Source organism: Berghia stephanieae, chromosome 10 (assembly GCF_034508935.2).
Source record: "Berghia stephanieae isolate SIO BIC M18660-M18661 chromosome 10, UCSD_Bste_1.3, whole genome shotgun sequence".
NCBI lineage: Eukaryota > Metazoa > Mollusca > Gastropoda > Nudibranchia > Aeolidiidae > Berghia > Berghia stephanieae.
In genome coordinates, this window is record NC_088369.1 from 29,978,567 (window position 1) to 30,002,604 (window position 24,038).

The 24,038-nt window shown below is 36.3% G+C and overlaps 1 protein-coding gene across 5 annotated transcripts in view; it reads left to right on the plus strand.

Annotated features, from left to right (window-relative positions):
- LOC144980952 (uncharacterized) overlaps positions 1-17,074 on the plus strand; it is a 99,962-nt gene extending 82,888 nt beyond the window's left edge. For 2 of the 5 annotated variants that reach the window (XM_078928948.1, XM_078928949.1), the window contains exons 5-10: positions 9,050-9,183; positions 12,477-12,654; positions 13,324-13,516; positions 14,308-14,405; positions 15,049-15,243; positions 15,861-17,017. In XM_078928948.1, the coding sequence (XP_078785074.1) occupies positions 9,050-9,183; positions 12,477-12,654; positions 13,324-13,516; positions 14,308-14,405; positions 15,049-15,243; positions 15,861-16,070 (1,008 nt within the window). In that variant the 3' untranslated portion in view covers positions 16,071-17,017. Of the gene's footprint in view, positions 1-9,049; positions 9,184-12,476; positions 12,655-13,323; positions 13,517-14,307; positions 14,406-15,048; positions 15,244-15,860 lie in introns of all 5 variants that reach the window. The other 3 variants (XM_078928945.1, XM_078928946.1, XM_078928947.1) reach the window with 3 other exon arrangements.
- The last annotated feature ends 6,964 nt before the right edge of the window (positions 17,075-24,038 follow it).

The window sequence follows — 24,038 nt, forward strand, 5'->3', positions numbered from 1 at the left end:
GAGGCAAATATATCAGCTAGTTCCAGGGTTGGCGCTTGCTTTGCAGAGTTTTCTGGACATCACAACAGTGTGTTGTAGTTAGGGGCTGACATCAGGGTTTTACCGCTGTTCAAGGACTGGGATGCAGGGATTCGGCACAACTGGGTGCTCCAACGACACGGAAAAGGACCAGGACCTTCAATTTAAGAGTTGAAACAACAAGGTCTTAGAGCCAATCGAGTTTGTCTTTCGCCACCGAATCGTCCTTGAGCGACACATCATAATAGCCTTTATTTGCCGACAAAGGCAAGGAGAAGCAGTAACTTCATGATAATGGTAGTTAGTATATGTTTTAAACATCAACTGACAGTCGAGCTATCTTACATGATGAGAATTTAACAGGGTTGTGTCCCTGGTATTTCTTTATTTACTTTTATTAATTATAATTGAGGTTATGATGTGTGGCCGGCGATTGGCGGTAGGGTACAGACATTCAAGCAATATACATATTGAATATCAATGAAAAAATAGCATAGATCATAAGCAAATGTTAACTATAGTATAAGATCCATATAGATATAGTTTTGTACAGGTATTCCAACTTACGAACATCCATGGAATAGCACACTTAAAATATATACACAACTATAATATTAATAACAGATTAAATTGAATTTACAGTAATATCTCGTTCCACTTTGAATGTTAACCAATAATTCATTTTACCTCCAGCCGAGATAGACAAACTTTTACAAGTTTGAAATTGGAGAGATAGCTCTTTTCTCTTGGGCTTCTTAGCGGGTGTGTGATTAGATTCAGATATGAATTTGGTTTTGTGAAATGAAAATAGCCAATCAGAAGAATGTTCCTGTTTTAGATAGCCAATGATATCCAGATGCTTTGGTAAGAAAGAATAACGGAGAATTACCGGAGAGACTAGGACAGTAATTGCAATTTAGCTACTCTTGAACGAGACAAGAACCCCAGGGCCTACGCACGTTGGAGCCTTGTTTGGAAAAGGTAATTAGCAGGTGGCATGAATACAATGGGCAGACAATTTGAACAGGTAAATAAGCCTTAAGCTGGAAGTGAGTGTTCCGTTATACAATGGAAAGGTTTACCACCTAACGACCAAAATTTCCGTTAGAAAGATTTTAGAGCTTTATTGGAGAAAGACTGTCCATGTTTGAGTATTTTAAATGGAGGTGTTAAACAAATATATGTCTCGTCCACTAGGTTTGAAGTGGTTTTGAACGTGACGCTGACGAATGATAAAGAAATCACGCAGTGAAAGAAAATCGCTCGTCACATTCTCCCCCTCTTGAAAAATCTCCTTGTGAGATTAAATTTAAGTCTAGTTTAAAATCATCTGAGAATTGTGGACAATAAGATAGTACTGGAGGTACAGTTATGTTGTTGTGACGTCATCGGATAAGAGATGAACGATTGTCGGGTCATTGAGGTCAGGTTATAGCAAAGTAGCGGTTATTCCTATTTTGCTTGCGGCAGTCCTCGTAATGTAAGGTGTGTTGGGGTCAGGTAAGCGCAGCACGGGTTGTGACGTCAGCGTCCTTTTTATAGCGTAGAAATCGTCCTCGCATTGTGAAGCGTTCCTGGTTTGTCCAACATTTTTAAATTCAGGAGTTATTGTTCCTCCCTGATTTCGTTGCTTGGCAACATTATGATTCCTTATCTTGGCATCATTTTGATTCCAAATCTTCGATACATTTGGATTCCGTTTCTTGGCCTCATTTTGATCCAGATTGTGTGAAACATTTTTGTTGCGTTTCCTGGTATCATTCTGACTCCAATTTCGTGAAACCTCGTGAGTCCATTTCCATGTATCATCTTGATTCCATCGCTTGAGATCATTTTTATTCCGTCTCTTTGTGCGTGAATAATGTCTCATGATGTTTGCGCCCGTGTATTGAACGGGAGTGTTTACAGTCCTAATCGAACCTAAGGTTACTGGAGCTGTGTTTATTTGATCTGGTTTCCATTGACATTTTTGACATGACTTTATATGGCTCTTGATGTCATCCGAAATACCAGGCCAGAAATACAGGGCTGAGATGCGCTCCGTTGTGGCAGCGATTCCCACATGTCCTTTGAAAGGTATGTTGTGTCCCATGTCTAGAATCTGTCGGCGATGCGTAGAGGGGACGACGAGCTGATGGCGTTTTTTGCCAGAGACTCTGTATAACAACTCTTGTTGTATTATGAAATCTCCCTTTTTATTTTTGTCACTAGCTTCCGTCACTTTGGCGAAGTAGCGTGAGAGAGTCGTGTCCTCGGTCTGTGCCTTTCTCATTTCCTTTGGTCCAGGATTTTGTGATAACGGCGGCATATTCCGTTGATCCTGTGCTCTTGTCCTTATGTGACAGGCGTGAAATGGGTGTTTGGGCGTTCCGAGAAATACGTATTTGCATCCAAGGATGAGAGGGTGAGTAGGTGCGTCTAGTACTCCTGCAGGTATAGTTCCTACTACGTATGGAGAGGTTATTTCGATATTAGCTATCGGAAGTGGCAGAGATGGGCTGTCTGTAGTGGCGCATTGAATCTCGATAATTTCGCCTGTGAATTGGTCCGGCCGAACCAAGTCTCGTGCTACAACCGCGTGATAGTCTAATCCCGTGTCGTAGAGAACGGTCACATTCTGTCCATTTACATTGACTGTGTCAATGACTGAAGGGTGATTCGAAGATTCTTTTGTTTTATGAAGTGGGTGGTTCCAAACTGTGCGACCTACATTTACACTGACAGGTTTTCCCTTTTGATGGCCGTTACGTTTGTTGTCGCGACGGCATTCCTCTGTCAAATGTCCCTTCATATTGCAGTTCTTGCAGTATACGTGTTGTTTGTGTTGTGTTGTGTTGTGTTACTTCTTTCGTATTGGTTATTGTTGTTCTTCTTTCCGTATGGTGACGGAAATTTGGTTCTTTCTTCATATGAGGTGGGCGGTTTTTGAATCTGGTGTTGTCTCCTTTCTGTGAGGTGGTTTTCTTGCGCTGTGGCAAACCGGTCAGCACATGTTACTATATCGTCCAGTTTATGAGCGCCTTGCTCATCGACAAAACGACGGACATCCAGGGGCATTGCATCTCTCAGCTGTTCCACCATGATAAGCTGGTTTAATCCCTCATAGGTGTCTGGGTTGCCAGATAGTTTCAACCATTGTTGGAGGCTGAGTTGTAGATGATCTGCCAACTGGTGGTATGTTTCATGCCTGTCCTTCCTTAATGTTCGGAATCTTCTACGGTAGGATTCTGCGCTGACATTAAAGTGTCTCAGTAGGGATGACTTTAACTCCTGAAAGTTATTTTTGTTGTCCTGTGTCAGGCAAGTATAAACATAATAGGCTTTGCCCTTGAGACGCTGAGACGCTTTGAGTGCCCATTTGTCCTCCGGAAGATCATATGAGATCGCTAACTCATGGAATCGCGTTAGCCATTGATCAATCCCTTCAATGTGTGGGTTGAAAGTTTCTACCGGGAACGACATTACTTTATCAATGCTCCCATTACTCTGACTAGATGGACTGGGGCTATGGGTAGAGAGTCTGTTTTCTGCCATGTCTCTTGTTAAAGACATTTCAATTTCCTTTTGACGGGTACGCTCTCTCTCTGTCTCCAGGTCCATTTCCAGCTCCTTGTTTCTGAGCTCTTTCAAAGAATATTCATGTTCATGTTTCCTCTTTTCCTCTCCTTCCAGTCTGACAATCTCCCTCTCTGCGTTCTCCGTCACGTAGGCGGATAACTGTTCACCAGAAAGGCCCAATTCTTTTCCTAACTGGATAAACTCGCGTCTAATTGTAACACCAGTAGCCATGGCTGATTAATTACAGATTGAACAACTGCAGAAGGTGAATGAGAATGATGCGATAGGTGGAAGGAGGAGTAGAGCAGAAAGTAAACAAATAGAACTTTGCCAGTAAGGGTTAAATATGAATGAAGACGATAGTGAAGTAAGTCACAACACACTGTTGAAAAGTGCTAGGTTTCGCTAAGCCAAATTTCAATATATGACACACACAGTGACAAAATAATTAGAAAGAGTAGTTATTGCCTGGGGCTTAATTTGGCGTGCTCGGGTCAACAGAGAGATAATACTATTTACCGTTACACGTGTAACCAACAACTTGCAAGATGACCTAACTTGAAGTTAGAGTGACTGTAATTTTTAATTTAGATTTGTTTAACTTAATTTTTGAAGGGGGGGGGGGGGGGTATCCTCGGCTGAAGGTCCAAATTTTATGGCAACAATGGCATAAAAAGGTGGCAATGAAATAACAATTTATGTTTTGTAAACTGCTTTAAAATTACGTTGCCTAATTATGCATAATTAAAATAACATAGTTGTCATAATCATCATCATAAATCAGTGTTAGTAAACTTATTATAGATTAGTGAAAATATAGAAAAATGGGCATGTTCCAATTTCAAATGTAACCACAGTGACTTTCCAAAAATAAATAAGATTTCTTCCCTATGATATTTGTAATTAATTAATCAAATGATTTATTGATTGGTTTGATTTAAGGTAGATATATTTACGAGCCCCCAATGTAATAGAATGCTATTGTTAAATTGAGATAGTAGCAGAAGTAAATAATGGGTGTTTAAATATTATATCTAGATTAATGACTCACATATTATTATATATTAAAGATTCATAATCCCGGACGAGCCTACCATTTTGTGGCGGGTTGTGTGTTATTGTTGTGGGATCGAGTCCAACCGATAGCTCATTGGTCTGGATTCGAACTAGTATGCGCGCTATGGCTCTCGTTACCAGCTGCACCACTCAACCTAAATCACAAACGGCTCAGGTTTAATCTAGGGGAGATCAAGAATTGCCTTAGGATCCCTTATAACTTAATTGTATTAATAACAAGTGAGTCAAGACAATAATAGTAACGCCCAAATGCAATAATAACAATTCTATACATAAAGTTTAATTAGATTGTTACAGGAAAAGATAGAAAGAATAAGTATTTATTTAATATCAGGAAGAATAGCTCTAATTGAGTGGATCTAATTTATTATTTATTTATCTATTGTTTTATTAATCGATTCATTTATGATTGATCGAGTAAGTTAGTTTTAATCACTTATGTCCGTGGAAAATACATTTGAAAATGGTATAAGCCCGTTTGGCTTATCATTATCCCGCCGGCTTGCTTGACTGAGGCAAATATATCAGCTAGTTCCAGGGTTGGCGCTTGCTTTGCAGAGTTTTCTGGACATCACAACAGTGTGTTGTAGTTAGGGGCTGACATCAGGGTTTTACCGCTGTTCAAGGACTGGGATGCAGGGATTCGGCACAACTGGGTGCTCCAACGACACGGAAAAGGACCAGGACCTTCAATTTAAGAGTTGAAACAACAAGGTCTTAGAGCCAATCGAGTTTGTCTTTCGCCACCGAATCGTCCTTGAGCGACACATCATAATAGCCTTTATTTGCCGACAAAGGCAAGGAGAAGCAGTAACTTCATGATAATGGTAGTTAGTATATGTTTTAAACATCAACTGACAGTCGAGCTATCTTACATGATGAGAATTTAACAGGGTTGTGTCCCCGGTATTTCTTTATTTATTTTTATTAATTATAATTGAGGTTATGATGTGTGGCCGGCGATTGGCGGTAGGGTACAGACATTCAAGCAATATACATATTGAATATCAATGAAAAAATAGCATAGATCATAAGCAAATGTTAACTTTAGTATAAGATCCATATAGATATAGTTTTGTACAGGTATTCCAACTTACGAACATCCATGGAATAGCACACTTAAAATATATACACAACTATAATATTAATAACAGATTAAATTGAATTTACAGTAATATCTCGTTCCACTTTGAATGTTAACCAATAATTCATTTTACCTCCAGCCGAGATAGACAAACTTTTACAAGTTTGAAATTGGAGAGATAGCTCTTTTCTCTTGGGCTTCTTAGCGTATGTGTGATTAGATTCAGATATGAATTTGGTTTTGTGAAATGAAAATAGACAATCAGAAGAATGTTCCTGTTTTAGATAGCCAATGATATCCAGATGCTTTGGTAAGAAAGAATAACGGAGAATTACCGGAGAGACTAGGACAGTAATTGCAATTTAGCTACTCTTGAACGAGACAAGAACCTCAGGGCCTACGCACGTTGGAGCCTTGTTTGGAAAAGGTAATTAGCAGGTGGCATGAATACAATGGGCAGACAATTTGAACAGGTAAATAAGCCTTAAGCTGGAAGTGAGTGTTCCGTTATACAATGGAAAGGTTTACCACCTAACGACCAAAATTTCCGTTAGAAAGATTTTAGAGCTTTATTGGAGAAAGACTGTCCATGTTTGAGTATTTTAAATGGAGGTGTTAAACAAATATATGTCTCGTCCACTAGGTTTGAAGTGGTTTTGAACGAGACGCTGACGAATGATAAAGAAATCACGCAGTGAAAGAAAATCGCTCGTCACAAACATCACGTTGGACATCATCTCAAAACAGAAAGAGCTACTTAGTCAATACAGAAAAATGCAACCTATGTCTTGAGGAAAAGTTCCACAAGTTTAGAACAAACAGGAAGCCACACTTAACAGAAATAAAAACAATATTTCACATACCCACTCAGAAAGAAATATTTACTACAAACGATCGACCATCCATCATAAAAAACTCACACATACCCCCCCCCCCCCCCACCCCACCCCCGCCAACTCAGACAGACACATACACGCATAGTCACACACACACACATACATACATACATACATACATACATACATACATACATACATACATACATACATACATACATACATACATACATACATACATACATACATACATACATACATGCATACATACATACATACATTACATACATACATACATACATACATACATACATACATACATACATACATACATACACACATACACACACATACACACACATACACACACATACACGCATACAAACACATACACACATGCATACATACATACATACATACATACATACATACATACATACATACATACATACAAACATAGATACACACATACATACGTACATGACATGCATACATACATGCATACATACATAATAGTAATTATTATTATTATTATTATTATTATTATTATTATTATTATTATTATTATTATTATTATTATTATTATTATTATTGTCATCATCATCATCATCATCATCATCATCATCATCATCATCATCATCATCATCATCATCATCATCATCATCATCATTATTATTATTATTGTTATTATTATTATTATTATTATTATTATTATTATTATTATTATTATTATTATTATTACCGGACCAACACGAAGGACAAGACAAGACATGAGACCTGATAGGGGATATTACAATTTTTCCAATGGAGATAACGCCATGACCAGCCAAGTAATTATTTTACATCTGAGTACGGCGAGAGAATGTGAGTTAAGAGGCTTTTCCTAGGACTCTACTATGCACCGCTCAGACTGGGACTCGAACCCTGGACCTTAGGTCCGGATACGTGTGTCATGGAACAAGACGACTTAGCCGCATATGGGCATTTAAACATACGCATATGTATGAATATCTATGCAAGGTATTTAAGTTCGAAAAGTCATTCCAAAACCAACGACTCATATTGAGAATGCAATCCCTAGAGAAATCGCCTATGCAGATGCTGTCTATTTTATTGGATCAACACCAGCAAATATAGACATCATACAAAATACCCTCATGAAATATAACCTCCAAGTCAATGCCAATAAAACCGAATTTACAACAATATCGAGGAACAAAGAGGAATGGAAAAGAACAAAGAAAGTCGGCTCACTAATTGGAGACACCGAGGATGTACAAAGAAGAAAACAGCTATCAAACGCCGCACTCAGTAAACTCACCAATGTATGGATTAGAGGTGACAAAATAAAGAGAAAAACCAAACTGAAACTGTACCGTGCTCTTGTGAAACCGGTACTTCTGTATAACTGCGGCACTTGGGCGTTGACAAAATCCGAAGAAGAACATCTGGATGCCTTCCATCGCACACAGCTAAGAAGGGTACTGGACATCAAATACCCAAAAAAGATCTCAAATGAATCACTCTATAAGATCACAAAAGAAAGACCAATCTCCCTTGACATTTTACAACAACGATGGCAACTTTTCGGTCACATACTACGCAGGGACAAAAACATACCAGCTAACCAAGCCATGTCGGGATACTTCCAAAAACACGGGAACCTTTTCAGAGGAAGACCGATCACAACACTCCCTGTGATCCTAAACAAAAACCTCTCAACACTTGGACAATTCATTAGTCTCATAACGGCAGGGGACCTTGAAAATCTGAGAACCCTAGCAGAGGACCGGCAATATTGGAGACACCTCACACGGGAAATACTAGATACAGCCAAGGCGACCCGATCTTTCGGTCGAGACGCGAAAGGCATCTAAGTCAAGTCAAGTCAAGTATTTAAACCTTTTTTTTTTGTTATTTAGTTGCTCTTTTTTCTTCATTTTTGTGATCAAATAGTTTGTCCTTTGTTTTGCTACATTGAGCTCTTAATAGCTGTTGGTGCACCATTTGCTGAACTTAGTAATTTGCTCAGTATATTTAAATAAGTATTGCCAAGTGTCATCTGAGCACTTGATAGTTGTCAAAGTTAGCAACACAGTTATTTGTATAGAAGATGTATAGTAAGTAGAGGTGAGGTTACGCATCCTTGAGGGTATCCCTTTGACAGAGGCATCGTTTTCTGATGATAATTTAGAATCTATTTTGATTTGTTGCGATAGCACTTGATGAATTAATTTATAGCTTGCTGTTTACTTATTAATATATTGGTGTAGAGGATTCGGCAATAGCAGGTGAAACGCAAGGTGATTTGATAATGAATTAATCACTATGTTGAGTGCGTCTTCTAATTTACCGGTTTATTTGTTCGTCAAATTAATAAAAAGTTTCTCTCCTTGTAACCTATATTTTATTTGTTCTTTTCATTTAAACAATACTGTAAATAACGTCATTCAATGTTTTTGTTTGATTTGCACAGGTTGAGATAGCCAGTCGCCTGACGTTCAGCCACAGGACAGTAGTCAGGGCCTTTATCGGGTACTACCGGACAGCCCTAGATATTCTGGACACCACTGAGGAAAATATCCGTGACGGCATGGAGCCGTATTATAAGTAAGACTATGTCATGGTGTCTTCCTTATACACTGTGTTAACCTTTTTATTTATCTGTACCCGACGTGTACCTATATGCAGGTCTGAAATACGAACGCAGCTATGGGCCTAGTTTAACATTGTTGTAACGGACAATATTTTGCGTCATTTCTTGAGATTTCCGTTACAACAATGAGCCCAATATGAATTGGGTTATCAGACTGAAAATAAGTGTACGTCGTCTGTACCCCATTAAATAGCTGTACTCTGTGACTTTTAAAAACTAGGATAGACATGAAATGACCCCGTTGTTTCGATATTTTTACTGTTAGAATTTGATTTGTATTGTTATTTAGAATTTAGCTATTAGTAATATTGCACCTGGGTCCACATGATTTAAATATTTTGGAATAAAAATCCGAAACGAGCGGCAATTCTTTATGACAATAAGAAGTAGGCCACTTATGCGTAATAACTCTAATCTTTATGCACTTACTTGATGGGGTGTTACTTTGGTGTAGATTTTGGGGTCGTTGATACACAACATATCTTAAATTAGGTCCGGGGGTTCGAGCAGGGAAAAAGCAAACAACTCTTATGTCCCATTTAAACGTAAAGTAAATTCATCCACAACCGGACGGAAACGGTAGACAGAGTGACACCAACTCATGAAAACAGCGTGGAAACGAAGAATTTAAGTGATGTCGGACTGAAAAATGTCAGACATTAGTTCACTTCTTCGTGTACACGCTCAGTTGTTGTCACTGCGCCTACCATTTCTGGTCATGGATAAATTTACTGAACGCCTAAATGGGCCATTAAGCTGTAAACTATGTGAATTAATTTCCGTCTCCGTTCGCTTTCAGTTCGTGAAAAACCTTTTTGCCATAATATATGCTATACATTTATGTGGTTCACTCTCAACAAACATAATATGAAACATACCAGCACAGAATACTAAGTGTGACCTAAATCGTTTATATTGGCGATTCATCTTCTTTTGATCTTTCTTCTTTTTTACGAAATCCGCCGAAACACTCCGAAACCCATCGAAACCTGCCGAAACCCGAAGAACCCCGGCAAAATTATGGGAAGTAGGCAGCTGTGGGGAGTGAAGCAGGGACTCAGGGAAGTGTACACCTGTGGGGAGTGAACCTGGGACAATGGGATGAGGAGAGTGGTTCTTTTTTTACGAAACCCGGCGAGATCCGACAAATTTATGGGAGGTAGGAAGCAGTGGGGAGTGAACCTGGGACTCAGAGAAGTGTACACCGATGGGGAGTGAACCTGGGATTAAGGGTTTCGGCGGGTTTCGTAAATAAAAATCCACCGAAACTCGCCGAAACCGACCAAAGTTATGGGAAGTGGCGGCAGTGTGGATTGGACCAGGGGCTCGGGGAAGTGTTCACCATTGGGGAGTGAGCCTGGGATTATGGTGGTTTCTTTTTACGAAACTCGGCGAACCCCGCTGAAATCCGCCGAAACTCGCCGAAACCAACCATAGTTATGGGATGTGGCCAGCAAGGGGGGGGGGGGTGAACCTGGGACTCAGGGAAGTGCACACCTATGGGAAGAGGATATCAGTGGGATGTGAACCTGGGACTATGCAAGAGGGTACCAGTGGGAATCGATACCGGACTTTGGGATTTGGGCATCAGAGGAGAATGGGGCTTAAATTTCCACTGGTATCCATCTCCCATAGTCCCATGTTCATTTCTCTCTAATATCCTCTTCCCATAGCCCCAGTTTCACTACCCACTGGTGTACACTTCCCTGAGTTCCTGGTTCACTCCCATTGCTGCCCACCTCCAATTGTCTCAGGTTCATTCTCCTCTGTTACCCAACTCCCATAGTCCGCTTCAATTCCCACATGTATCAATCTCCCATAGTCCCAGGTTCATTTCCTTCGGATATCTTCTTCCTTGAGTCCCAGGTTCACTTCCCACTAGTGTCCACTCCCCTGACTTCCTGGCTCCTCTCCCTACTGCTGCCCATTTCCCATAACTTTGGTCGGTTCGGCGGGTTTCGGCAGGTTTTGTAAATAAGAACCACCCTCCTCCTCCCATAATCCCAGGTTCACTCCCCACTGGTGTACACTTCCCAAAGTCCCAGGTTCACTCCCAGCTGCTGCCTACTTTCCTTAATTTTGTCGGATTTGTCGCGTTTCATAAAAAAGGAATACCTCCTTGGTATTTCTTTTTTACGAAACCCATAGTCCCAGGTTCACTCCCCACTGGTGTGCACTTTCCTAAGTCCCAGGTTCACTCCCCAGTGCTGCCTACTTCCCATAACTTTGTCAGATTTCGGCGGGTTTCGTAAAAAAGAAGCACCCTCCTCCTCCCATAGTCCCAGCTTCACTCCCCACTTGTGCCAATTTCCAATAACTTTGTCGGGTTTCATAAAAATGAAGCACCCCAAACTACTGCGATATGATACAATTTAGCGGCAGCCAGTCACGATTTAGTAAGAACTTAGCATCCAAAAGGTGTTTTAAAAACAATAACAAAGAAATTACGTTTGTTGCATCTCTTTGCTGGAAGAAAACTTTAATTTCAGGATAAAATGTTCGGTTCGTGTTCGGTTTGGCAATTGAAAAACGAGTGGGGTTGCACTCTGTTTGGTATGATGGAAAAAGAGGCCGATTAAGAGTTAGGTGAAACTGAGACAAACGAACCTGAAAGGAAAATGAATTCATTCAATTTACAACCTTAGGTTTGTCGAAAGGCCAATTCTTGTCAATAGTTTGTATTTTAGTATTTATTGTTATTGTATTTGTGTGTTTTTTCATGCATGTCCAAAAAAATGGCTATTTTATTTATGTGTATTGTTCTTCATAAATTATCCTTTGTTATAATGACCCCTTTGCAAGATAGACACAAATGCTATTATTATTATTATTATTATTATTATTATTATTATTATTATTATTATTATTATTATTATTATTATTATTATTTTATTATTATTATTATTATTATTATTTTTATATTATTTCTTATTATTATCATCATTACTATCAGCATTATTATCATCATTATTACCACTATTTTAATTACTTTTTTCGCCTATTACAAGAGCTGTAACCTAACAATAATTGCCTATTTGGACAATAAAGATTATTATTATTATTATTATTATTATTATTATTATTATTATTATTATTATTATTATTATTATTATTATTATTATTAAAGAACTATTATTGTATTTGCTTAACACAAAATGATTTTAATACGTTTTATGTACAGTCTTTATAAGATGATATTGTGATTCAGTTTTACCTCAGAATTTAATCTGTATTCATCATTCACCAGAAACAAGTACTATGTCAAAAACCGTAGCTATGGCACCTTGGAAATTATCTTTGTTCAGCTTCGGTTCTGGAACGAGTCGGCGTCAGAGCGTGCCGGGGAATACAAACAAGCTGACCCAAAGATGTCTAGCTATATGGAGGGCATCAAAAACCTAGTTGGAGAGCCTAAAAGTGTCAAGGTTGGTAGGAAGAGATTAAAGAAGTTTTGGAGATAGCTGGAAAGTGAATACACCAACGCACAGACTGACAGTAAAAATAGGTCGCTTGACTTGTCGAAATATTTAAAAACATAAAGCGATCATCTGACAGATATGTAAATGAAGTGTCATACGCGCTAGGGGAGATAGCTTTCGTGGTCAACCCATTGAACACATGGCTGCAGCTGTCATCGTAAGGTTCTATAAAACACATAATGTATAATGTTATTCAAATATATATATATATATATATATATATATATATATATATATATATATATATATATTATATATATATATATATATATATATATATATGTATATCACTCACTCATTCCCATGACCGGATGGTCGTCGGGGGTACTTGCGAGACGCAGCCTTCACAACATATCTAAGTCATTGGCCTTTGCTGTCAACTCATATAACGTCAATCAAAACGGATATTCAACATCTTATTTTTCCTCCTGCGACCATCAAAGCATACGTTTCTTGGGATTTCTTCAGTGAATGTATTTACTTTAACTCAAATCGTATAAGTTGCGCTTAACAATTTAGACTTCTGGCTTTCATCCCTACATAATTGCATACTGCTGAATGATAGCAAATATACAATTCCATATATTTCAATCATTGTCTATTTCCCTCTCACAGATAATCAGCTTGTCCACTGCCTCTGAGGACGACTACAAAATAGAGACAAAGCAAGAATGGAACAGGGCACTTCGTTACGTTCAGATTGTTGAGCTGAAGATAAACCATACAAGGGATTTAATCAAGAATAATCTGATTGCAGCTCCCCATTTGAAGTATGAGCTTTTCCCCTTCAACTCTGATGATTTCAAAAGTAAGTTGTTAATAGGTACAGCCTGGTTCAACGTTATGTTTTATATTTCGTTCGGTTCAGTGCTCTAAGAAAATAAAGGTTTAGAAGTAAACAACGCTCGTTCCTGTTTTAATGAGGGGCTCACTGACTTCATAACTCTTCTTTTTTGTCCGCCTCAATCCTCTGTCATTTCTTCCACTCTTTTATCCTCAAACTTCCTATCTCCATGCTCCACTTCCTCCTATACGTCCTCGTCCCAATTCCTACCATTTATTCTTCTAGTGTGCCTACGTAAAGTTCTTGGTACTTTAGGTCTGAAAACGTGTGTATGTAACATGAACAGTGCCGGACAAAGCAAGAGATAAAATTACAAGAACAAAAACCCATCCCCCCCCCCCCCCCCCAAAAAAAAAAAAGTCTTGATCAACAGGGGAGAAAACCTCAGACATAAATCCCGAGACTTTCTGATTACCGATCAGACATACTATTTTTTTATTGGTAGCACGCCTGACCGGAAATAATGAGGTCTGAAATTCGATCCCCAGTCTAGGGAACCTGATGTTTGTGGATGTTTTTAAAAAATTGTATTTTTCTTTCTTGCTTTGTCTGGCACTGTTTCATACACACTTTTTCAGATCTTTATCTTGCACCAGTGCCTGCTCCTTAATTTCTCAATTTCGTACTATACTACAATTATTGTCATAATACCAACATACTTACTGCACGAGTAATGGAGTTAAATGAGTCTTCTTATGACAAATACGGGGTACTCAGTATTTACTGATTTTAACTTTGTTGTTTGTAACTTTCAGGCGCTCCTCGGTTCGCTCCAATCGCATGGAAGAAGACATCTATGATGGAGGTACAATTACGACAGGCGATGCTCCTGGTTAAAAAAATGAATAAAAAGGTTAGAACTCGCATCTTTCTATTGTTCAAGTAATAAGTAAAATTCGGCCATCTGTGTCCACAATACTGATTTTTTGACATAAATGATGTATTTGAGCATTTATATAGAGTCATACCCACTAAACGGGCCCAAAGCTCTTTAAAGCAATACGTAATATGTAAGACAAGACATGACGACTTTTAGGCGATATTACAACGCTATTATCAACTAGGTATACCTTTTACATCTGAGTACGGTGAGAAAATTTGAGTAAAGAGCATTTTTAAGGATTCAACCATGCGCCGCTGGGACTGAAACCCAGGACCTTCCAATTTGAAAGCGAGTGTCGTACCACAAGACCGCATAGCAGTTCATGTATACCACTTATATTCATTTAAATGTTGTCTTATTTTTTGTCTTCTAAAAATTGATTTGCAGTGCAGTCAGACTAAGGACTTAGGTTTAGATTTTAAAAATCAATTCAGGTTTTTTTAAATCAAAAGAAGCGAATCATTTTTGAAAGCAATGAATATTTTTTACGTTACACACACACAAACACACACACATACACACAAACACACACATAAGGATACACAGACGCTGTATGATTAGATATTATAGTCTTACCTTCCAACCCCACTCCTTTTTGCCACCTATATCCCAGTGCAAAAAAAATAAGAGCAAGGTGTGTCGCAGGGTCAGACAGTTGAGACGGACACTTAAGTCCCAGCAAGCGGAGATCCACAAGGGAAGATCAGCCTGGATGAATCTGACAACAGATGAGAAAACAAACTTTGTCAAGAGATACAGCTCTCAGGTTGATTCATTTTCAAGACTGGCCAAACGCCTCAACAAGGATGTACGTATTTTGCTGCTGCTCTCTTTGAGCTATTTCACTGATATTGGCTCGGGTCGTTGTAGTTTTAGTATTATAAAATAAATGTAAACTTTAAAAAAACAAATAATAATGATAATAATAATAATAATAATAATAATGATAATAATAATAATAATAATAATAATAATAATAATAATAATAATAATAATAATAATAATAAAAGAAGAAGAAGAAGAAGAAGAAGAAGAAGAAGAAGAAGAAGAAGAAGAAGAAGAAGAAGAAGAAGAAGAAGATGAAGAAGAAGGAGAATAAGGACCAAGATAATACCCCATTCGTTGACAGTAACAAAGATGGGAATTATATCAATGATGATTCTGTTTTAGAATTAAAGTCATTGAAATTTGGTAAACCTGGTGTAACAAATAGCGTTGGTCTGGGTGATCTTTATCCTCGTACACTCTGGAAAATTCAGAAAAACACACAATTATAACTCATCATGTAGTTTTTTTTATTCCCTTTACTGATTTCGAGATAGTTCTAATTTTAGCCAAGGTCAAACTACTGTATTTATATCTATTTTTCTTGAAAAATAATTTTAATAAAATTGTGAAGTTTTTTTCAATATAATTTTATTTCAGGTGAGGGAAATGATTCGAAAACGAAAACTCGAAAAGCTTAACAGAAAACGGAATAAACATTACAACTTGAACGAGATTCCTACAAGCATCTCCAGCAACAGACAACATCGCATCCGCCATTTACGGAGGAAACTGAGCCGAAGGAAGAACAGAAGGTCCAAGGCAAAGAAGAATTCTAAACCTCGTTACAGAAACATGGGTTGGTTCTAATCTGACTGCTTCTCATGAGAATAAGTCCGTTATAAGTTGTTTGTGCACGGAATGCATTCAATCAATTGGAACATAATGTCTCTATTGTGCTGAAATAGTGAAGTAGTTAAAAATCAGTGGATTTATCAAGCTCAGCTAATGTCAAAAGTTGATGGATACCAACACCGCAGCTGTCTGTCCTCATCAAATAAATTTCAAGTGTTTATCCTTGGAGATGGATATTTACAGTGATGAAATCCAGATGGATTGTGTCACGGTATGGGACAACATGGAATTGATGATATACGCCATGATGAATGATGCTGGTTTTTTCTTCACACAATGATATTGAATGGCATCCTAATGCATTGGATTTTACAGTCATTACAGTCTTGTAAAAATGTGTAATTTTTTTCAAAGTCTGGTGACTCTTTGTTTTACACAAACAAAATGATTCGTGCAACCAGAATTTGATGTTTATAAGGGTAACAATCCTTGATGAGTTACTCGGGATAAAAAGGTTATGATATGAGATGTATATGAAAACCATTGACTGAAGAAACTACCAAATTGTTGTTCAAACATCTTAAGTGGGTGACATGGCAGCTGATATCATGCACAGAGCACTTTCTTTTCTCTCCAATAAACGCGTTTAAGTCAGTTGTCGTAGTACAAAATACAAAAAGGCCCGTTCTTCTATGGAATTACTAAAATTTAGTCCTTTACTAACTAGTTTAGTGAAATACTTTCTAGTCTTATGCCTGAGAGAAGTAAGTGACTAAAAAATCTGTACTTAAGAGCGATTTCTGGTCTCTGACTGTGTAAGCTTTGCATTCGTAACTGATTTATCAATACACACAAACACACGCGTAACAATGAAGGCAATAACCCCCCCCCCCCCCCCCCCCCCCCCAAAAAAAAAACAAAAAAAAACAAACAAAAAAACCCCACAAAAAACAAATAAAAAATAACCTAAAACAAATAGGAAAAGAAACAAACAAGTACAAAAATAAAAATAAAACAAACGTAAGTGTGTTTCAGATGAACCAAACAATCGTAGTTTTTAAACTTAGAACTTACTTCTCACTGGCACCTCTCGATCGGAGTATTTTTTTATTTTTTTTAATTTTTTTTTTTTGGTTTGTTTCCTTTTCTTATTTTCTACTCACAAAGATGACTACTTTCGAAAATCTATTATTTGTTAACTGTTTTTTTAAAGCCCACGTCAATATCAACTGGACCTTTTTTGTTTCTGTCTAAAAATGCATCCGAATCGAACCTCTATCAAGCTCACAACAATGGCTGCCATTTTTTGACAATGAGATCCGAAACTAAAACATGTTATCTTAAACAAATAATCAGCTCTACCATGGGTGCGTGGTATAAGCCTGTGACTTACTTAGAATATTTGCATAGGAAGCGATTTAGAGCGGGCCCAAATTGGAGTGATTAATTACAGATTATTTGACATAGTGTGCTTTTATGATGAATAAAAGCTATTATACGTGGGAGCTTAAATGAAATGGAACCAAAAGTTAAAGAAAATCACTCAGGTATTTCAATTCTCAAATTAATCCCCATTCATAGCAACGCATATAATTTTATTTGGAGACAGGTTTAAAGTCGTTTTAAGGAATACGTGCAGAAAACTTATGATATTATGTGTAATAATAATGATGATGATGATGATGATGATGATGATGATGATGATGATAAATTACTACTACTACTACTACTACTACTACTACTACTACTACTACTACTACTACTACTACTACTACTACTACTACTACAAAAACGACTACTATTACTACTATTACTACTACTACTATACTACTACTAAACTACTACTACTACTATACTACTATACTACAAAAACGACTACTACTACTACTACTACTACTACTACTACTACTACTACTACTACTACTACAACTAACTACTACTACTACTACTACTACTACTACTACTACTACTACTACTACTACTACTTCTACTAAGATAATTATTTAATAATAATAATTGTTATTATTATTATTGTTATGATTATATTTATTATTATATATTTTATTATTATTATTATTATTATTATTATTATTATTATTATTATTATTATTATTATTTTATTATTATTATTGTTTTATTATTATTATTATTATTATTATTATTAGTTATTATTATATTATTATTATTATTATTATTATTATTATTATATTATTATTATCATTATTATTATTATTTATTATTATTTATTATCATTATTATCATCAATCATTATTATCAGATCTTTTTTTAAAATTTCAATTACCATTAACTCTATGTTACTTATCATATTGTTATTAGTTTGTTATTTTAATTTTTGTTTTTTGTTTTGTTTTTTGTTTTTTGTTTTATTTGATTGATAAGAAATATACGACATGGCAAAGTTGTTTTGTCTTCAAGGGACTGTGACTGAATACATGAGTTTGGTAGTCACATTTCAGCCTCCAATGGATGATAAATAGAATTATTTTGAGAGAAACGTTTGTTAATTATCTCGTTAAGGAATAATGGACACATAGGCCAACTAAATAAGACAGTTGAACTTTAGTTTACACAGATGAAAGATAAATGATCGACGGCTATGTCATTTCTTATCGTGGTCTTGCATTAATTTGATGTGACAAAAGAATTGTGATTATATATACCATACTATTGTACTATTGATTGTAAATAGCAATTACAAATTATTATTTATTGATATGTCAAGGATACATGAAATCCTGTTAATGGTGCTTTTAAATATATATATATATATATATATATTATATATATATATATATATATATATATATATATATATATATATATATATTTATATCAATGTAAATTTTTTAATGGAAGTGTTGATACTATTTCAACATTATTGTCATTTTATGCTTGGAAAATGTGTTTACCAATTATTACTTATGTAGAATCAAGAAAAAAAAGCGTTTCAACCAATAAGCATCGAAAGCTGTTTCTGATAAATTAAATTCAAATTATGTCCTTCCGCCACGACATCATAACATGTCGTTGCCTCGGCATGTGCGGTTATGTGTTCTTGTCGTATGACACTCGCTTTCAGATCGGAAGGTCCTGGGTTCGAGCCTCGCTCGGCGCATAGTTGAGTCCTTGGAAACGGCTCTTTACTCACATTCTCTCACCGTGCTCGGGTACAAAATGAGTACCTGGCCGTTAACAGCGTTGTCTCCGTCCGGAAAAAGTTGTAATGTCGCCTAAAAGGCGTAATGTCCCGTCCTACATGTTAAATGTTGCTGTTGGCCATGGATCCCTTGTAAAGCGCTTTGAGCACATTTAGTAGATATTGCGCTATATAAACGCTCATTTAATTCCACAAAGGAATATAGAAAATTCATCAAACAAGTTGTCTGATGACAACAAGAATCACCCATGTTGTCCAGGTGAGCAAATTGGGGGTTAATATCTTTGTGTGTGTCTGATAAAGATGGTACATTTTAGTTAAATATAGATTCGAAAATACGAGATTATCAGGAATTACCTACATTAATAAATAAGGGCAAAAAGACACTTTTCACATCGATACTGAAGGTCTCATGGCTCAAATATACCTTTTGCAGCCATAATAACATCGCGCTTGAAAACATATTGTTGATTTGGGTATGATATGTTGAGTTAAAAAACGCACACTATTCTGATATACCCAGACTTTCAAGCCACACCGCAATATATCCATCAGCTGCAACACAAGCTGGAACAGTTTAGGTACGTGCAGGATCCATATAAAGTGAAATCTAATGTAGGTTAAAAATGGGGGAGGGGGAGGGGGGGTTAGACCTCGGTCGTCAGGGCCCCAGATTTCCCTCATCACCAAGGATTTTACGATAATACAATGAAAATATAACATAGTATAATGAAAAGTTACACATCACTTTCAATTTGATTGTCAGGTTTATTGAAAGAGAGTCTTATCAGTTTTATTTTATAATTACCTCCGGAATCTATAATAAAGTTATGCTGTAAGGTACAGCATTTAACTGGATTCACCCGTCGCCTTTGGTCACCGTATCATTCAACCAACTTTCTTTCTTTCGCACTGATTAGATTTTCCGCCAGCGTCATATGACTGGGTTGGTCAAGAATAACTATGGGTTGGTAAAATAAGTATAAAATAACCTTGTGGAATGGCACGTGGTATGCCTAATGTTATGACTTTAAGTGTCTGGGGTCCCGAAGCAAGCCTCGATCCCTAGGGTCTACAATTGTAGTTAGAATCTTATAGAGACCTAAGTAATTTTATGATAAAGAATATGAATAGTACGGTGTCATGTTAATCGATATGGTTTTATCGTATAATGGGTATAGTAAAATCGGGTTTTCATATTTTCAGGGTATAAATTATACTATTATTTTAAAACTTGCGGTGTGTGCCATACATACATACACACATACGTACATACATACATACATATTACCATATGTTCTGAACATTTTTAACCAATCTGTCAAATAGTTTTAAAATGTATTAACTTTCTTGTTAAATAGCTGATACTTTTTATTATTCTTATTATTTGTGTGGTAGAGAGAGCGAGAGAGAGAGAGAGAGAGAGAGAGAGAGAGAGAGAGAGAGAGAGAGAGAGAGAGAGAGAGAGAGAGAGAGAGAAATATGTTTAGTCAAATACTTACTAATTACAAAGAGCTGTCCATCATACAAATCTACGTGTTTTGGATCAACTGTATCAATTGTTCAACAGACTGGCTGTCAAACAAGAACTTACAATAAAGGTGTGTTGTCAACTGCATATTATTGATAGATACCACCATCCTTGAATGTGACTCATTTAGGCACGTTTAGCTGTTTGAATGTGATCACTTGATTGACTTGACAATGGTCACTATTCAGTCCGTCCTCCAAGTATGTACTAATAAAGCTTTCTTATCAAGTCTGCCCCTTATCTTTGTTCATGAATCTTTTAGCTGATGTATGTTTCTTTCTTTGAGACAACAGATGCTCACTTTCTATTGGTTGTTACAATTTTAGCGATTTTAATATATAATAACTATTAGTTTTTATACGCTCAGTTCTTTTTGGCGGGTATATCGTGTCTTTGCCTGACAATTGGTATATGTTGGTATATTTTCGAATTTGGTACCTTTTCTCTAAACTCTACTATGACCTTTATGTTTCAGGAGAGCTGAAGAGGAATGAGAATTTATTATCATATCAGTGTTATTTTAAATTTTCTTTGATGTATGTGTCAAGCGCCGATTACACATAAGAATAAATAAATGTTCATCCAACCATTTCACCTCAAATAATTACTGAATCGCAAATTAAATGCTCGTCATTGCCATTTTTTAAAATGTTTAAATCAGTACATTGAATTGTAATGTAGATATCATATTCTTCATGAAATATTCATATTTACATTTTGTATATACGGTCGCGGCAACACTATTGTATATATTACACGAACCTTTTAGTTTAGATTTAGCCCTCAAATCGGTAACACGTGGAATTAAATTGAGTTCAAACTTGATTGTACTCCAATTCTATTTCTAAAATTTAGAATTCAACCAATGTAACGCATAAGACATCTTGCCCATTTGCAACACTTTATTTTCTTTTTCATTTACTTTCTTTGCTGTTTTTAACTACCTAATTTTTTGTGGTCTGCAAATCCAATTAATTGACTCTTATATAATTTTACGTTGCAATAAATCAAGGCGAAACATTTAAGTTCGTAAAATCGTGTTCAACTCCACTAATATCTTTTTTTCAATGCTTTTATATACTTTTGTATAAATGTATTTAACTGTTTATATCATGTGGCACTCTTTGTTTTTGTTTTATTTTTTTTTTGTTTTTTTACGAATCTCATTGCTTTATTCAAAATACATGCGCTCCAAGTTCAATCAATTTTTCATTGAAGGGGAATTAAGGAATATTTTACCTGTCACAAGCATCGCTAATATTTTTGACTTGTGGTATTTTAGATTTTGTTGCCTATCTAGACTAAATGCATTTTGTTGTGACGTCGGTGAACTTAATACGTGTAAAAGTACAGTGTGAAATTGAAAAAACAATCCTCATTTCATCTCATAATCCCTTTACAAACAAGCGCGCACACCCATCCAATCTATCTAATAGTTGTTACACTGTGTCGTTGGTTATTTATATGATTGTGAGGACGTGAAGAGAATGTTAATTCACTCAAACGCGTATGATAAACTAAAGGAAATCCTTGAAGAGCGTTCCGTCCGAGGTCGACTATGGCGCGTTGTTGTTGTTGTTCTTGAATAATGCCCACGATTCTTTGGTTATTTCGTTTTGGTATAGCACTCTTTGTTATGATAACGTTTGCTCATGGGCATCAATTTGGTATGTAATATTATAAATAATAATAAAGTGATTTGCATTGTATTCAAATGATATTGTTATTGAAAAACTGAGAAATTCATGGACAGGGCATCCTTGTTCGTATATACTAGTTTGAATACCTGCTTGTTTAATTAACATGCAAAATTTATTTGTACGCCCAATGAAATCTGACCAGTCTTGGCAAATTTATTAAATTCTACAAAGAAGACTGTTTCAGATTGATATAAATGAATTTATTTGCATATAAATATTTTGGGACGGACTTATAAGAGGTTCTTACTTATTCAGTCTAAATGGAGCTGGACGAGTTTATTACTGTTTTCAGCCACCATATCTTATAATGAAGGACGATCATAGATAGGGACAAACATTACACAATTTGTCAAACATTACGATTGATTTCAAAGTGGGTAAAATCTGCGCGATCTGTTGATTCGAGGAAACAGCCTTAAATACCTCGTCAACTTGGGCGTTATAGGGGTTCTCTATAACCACGGTCAAATGTATTTACTCCATCAATCACGATACTTTTACTAACGGTTGAGTCTAAAATGACATTTACATGTCTTCAAATTAAAACCTTTTATGTTTTTGATGTGTTTTTAAAGATACGTATTAGTATATTTCTTGAACTAAAAAATTGACTCTAGTCTAAAAATAAATTTGTCACGATAATTAAACTATTGGATTTTGTGTTTGTTCTTTCATTTCTTTCATATAATATGAATTTTTATCTGATAGCTGTGAGGTTGATCGTGTCTGGGATGAGATGTTATCATGATTTTACAACTTTAAACGACGGGGATAAATTGAAGTATTGATTTTGTAAAACATATAAGCGGCAAACTATACGCAAGAGTAAATGACAGTAAAATTCAATATATGAGGGTCTCTCAGATGTAATTTCTTAAATGCGAAAGAGCAATGCTATTGTTTTACCAGACTCCAATTGTTATCATGGACTAAGCATACCTGCGGTCCGCTTGTATTGGCATTGAAAGACCGTGGAAATCAAAATGGATGGGTTTGTCTAATAAGCCAGTCTTCTGTCATTCTACATATCTCATTTTCAATTTCGAAGACTTTCATTTTTTTTCCTTGGGCCAGATAATTAGCATCCACTTTGATAATTTGGACATTGTGTGAATGCTTTTGCCATCAGACGTCTGTTTAAAGGTTTACCTATGAGTATTCATTCAATACTTCTCATAAGACGTTTTCTAATGACTTTCCCACAAGATATCAGTGTATGGCCAAAACAAAAGATACAATTTTTTGAAAAACAAATAAAACAAATAAAAAATCAGAGCATCCGGTGTTACACTGCATGGTGGAGGCTTGATGGTGGCTCTTATTAGAAACAGCAAGAGTTCTCCATGCTTTGTCCCGCTGTTAATTACTCATTCACCCATGTTTCTATGTAGGGTTCTAATTTTACCAATTCTGTTAAGTTTTGAATTTAAGCATTGAGAAAGAGTTTTATGTACCGGTCTAATGTCATATTCTCATCCATAAAGATGCCGAGGAAGACCGATCACAACACTCCCTGTGATCCTAAACAAAAACCTCACAACACTTGGACAAAGCATTAGTCTCATAACGGCAGG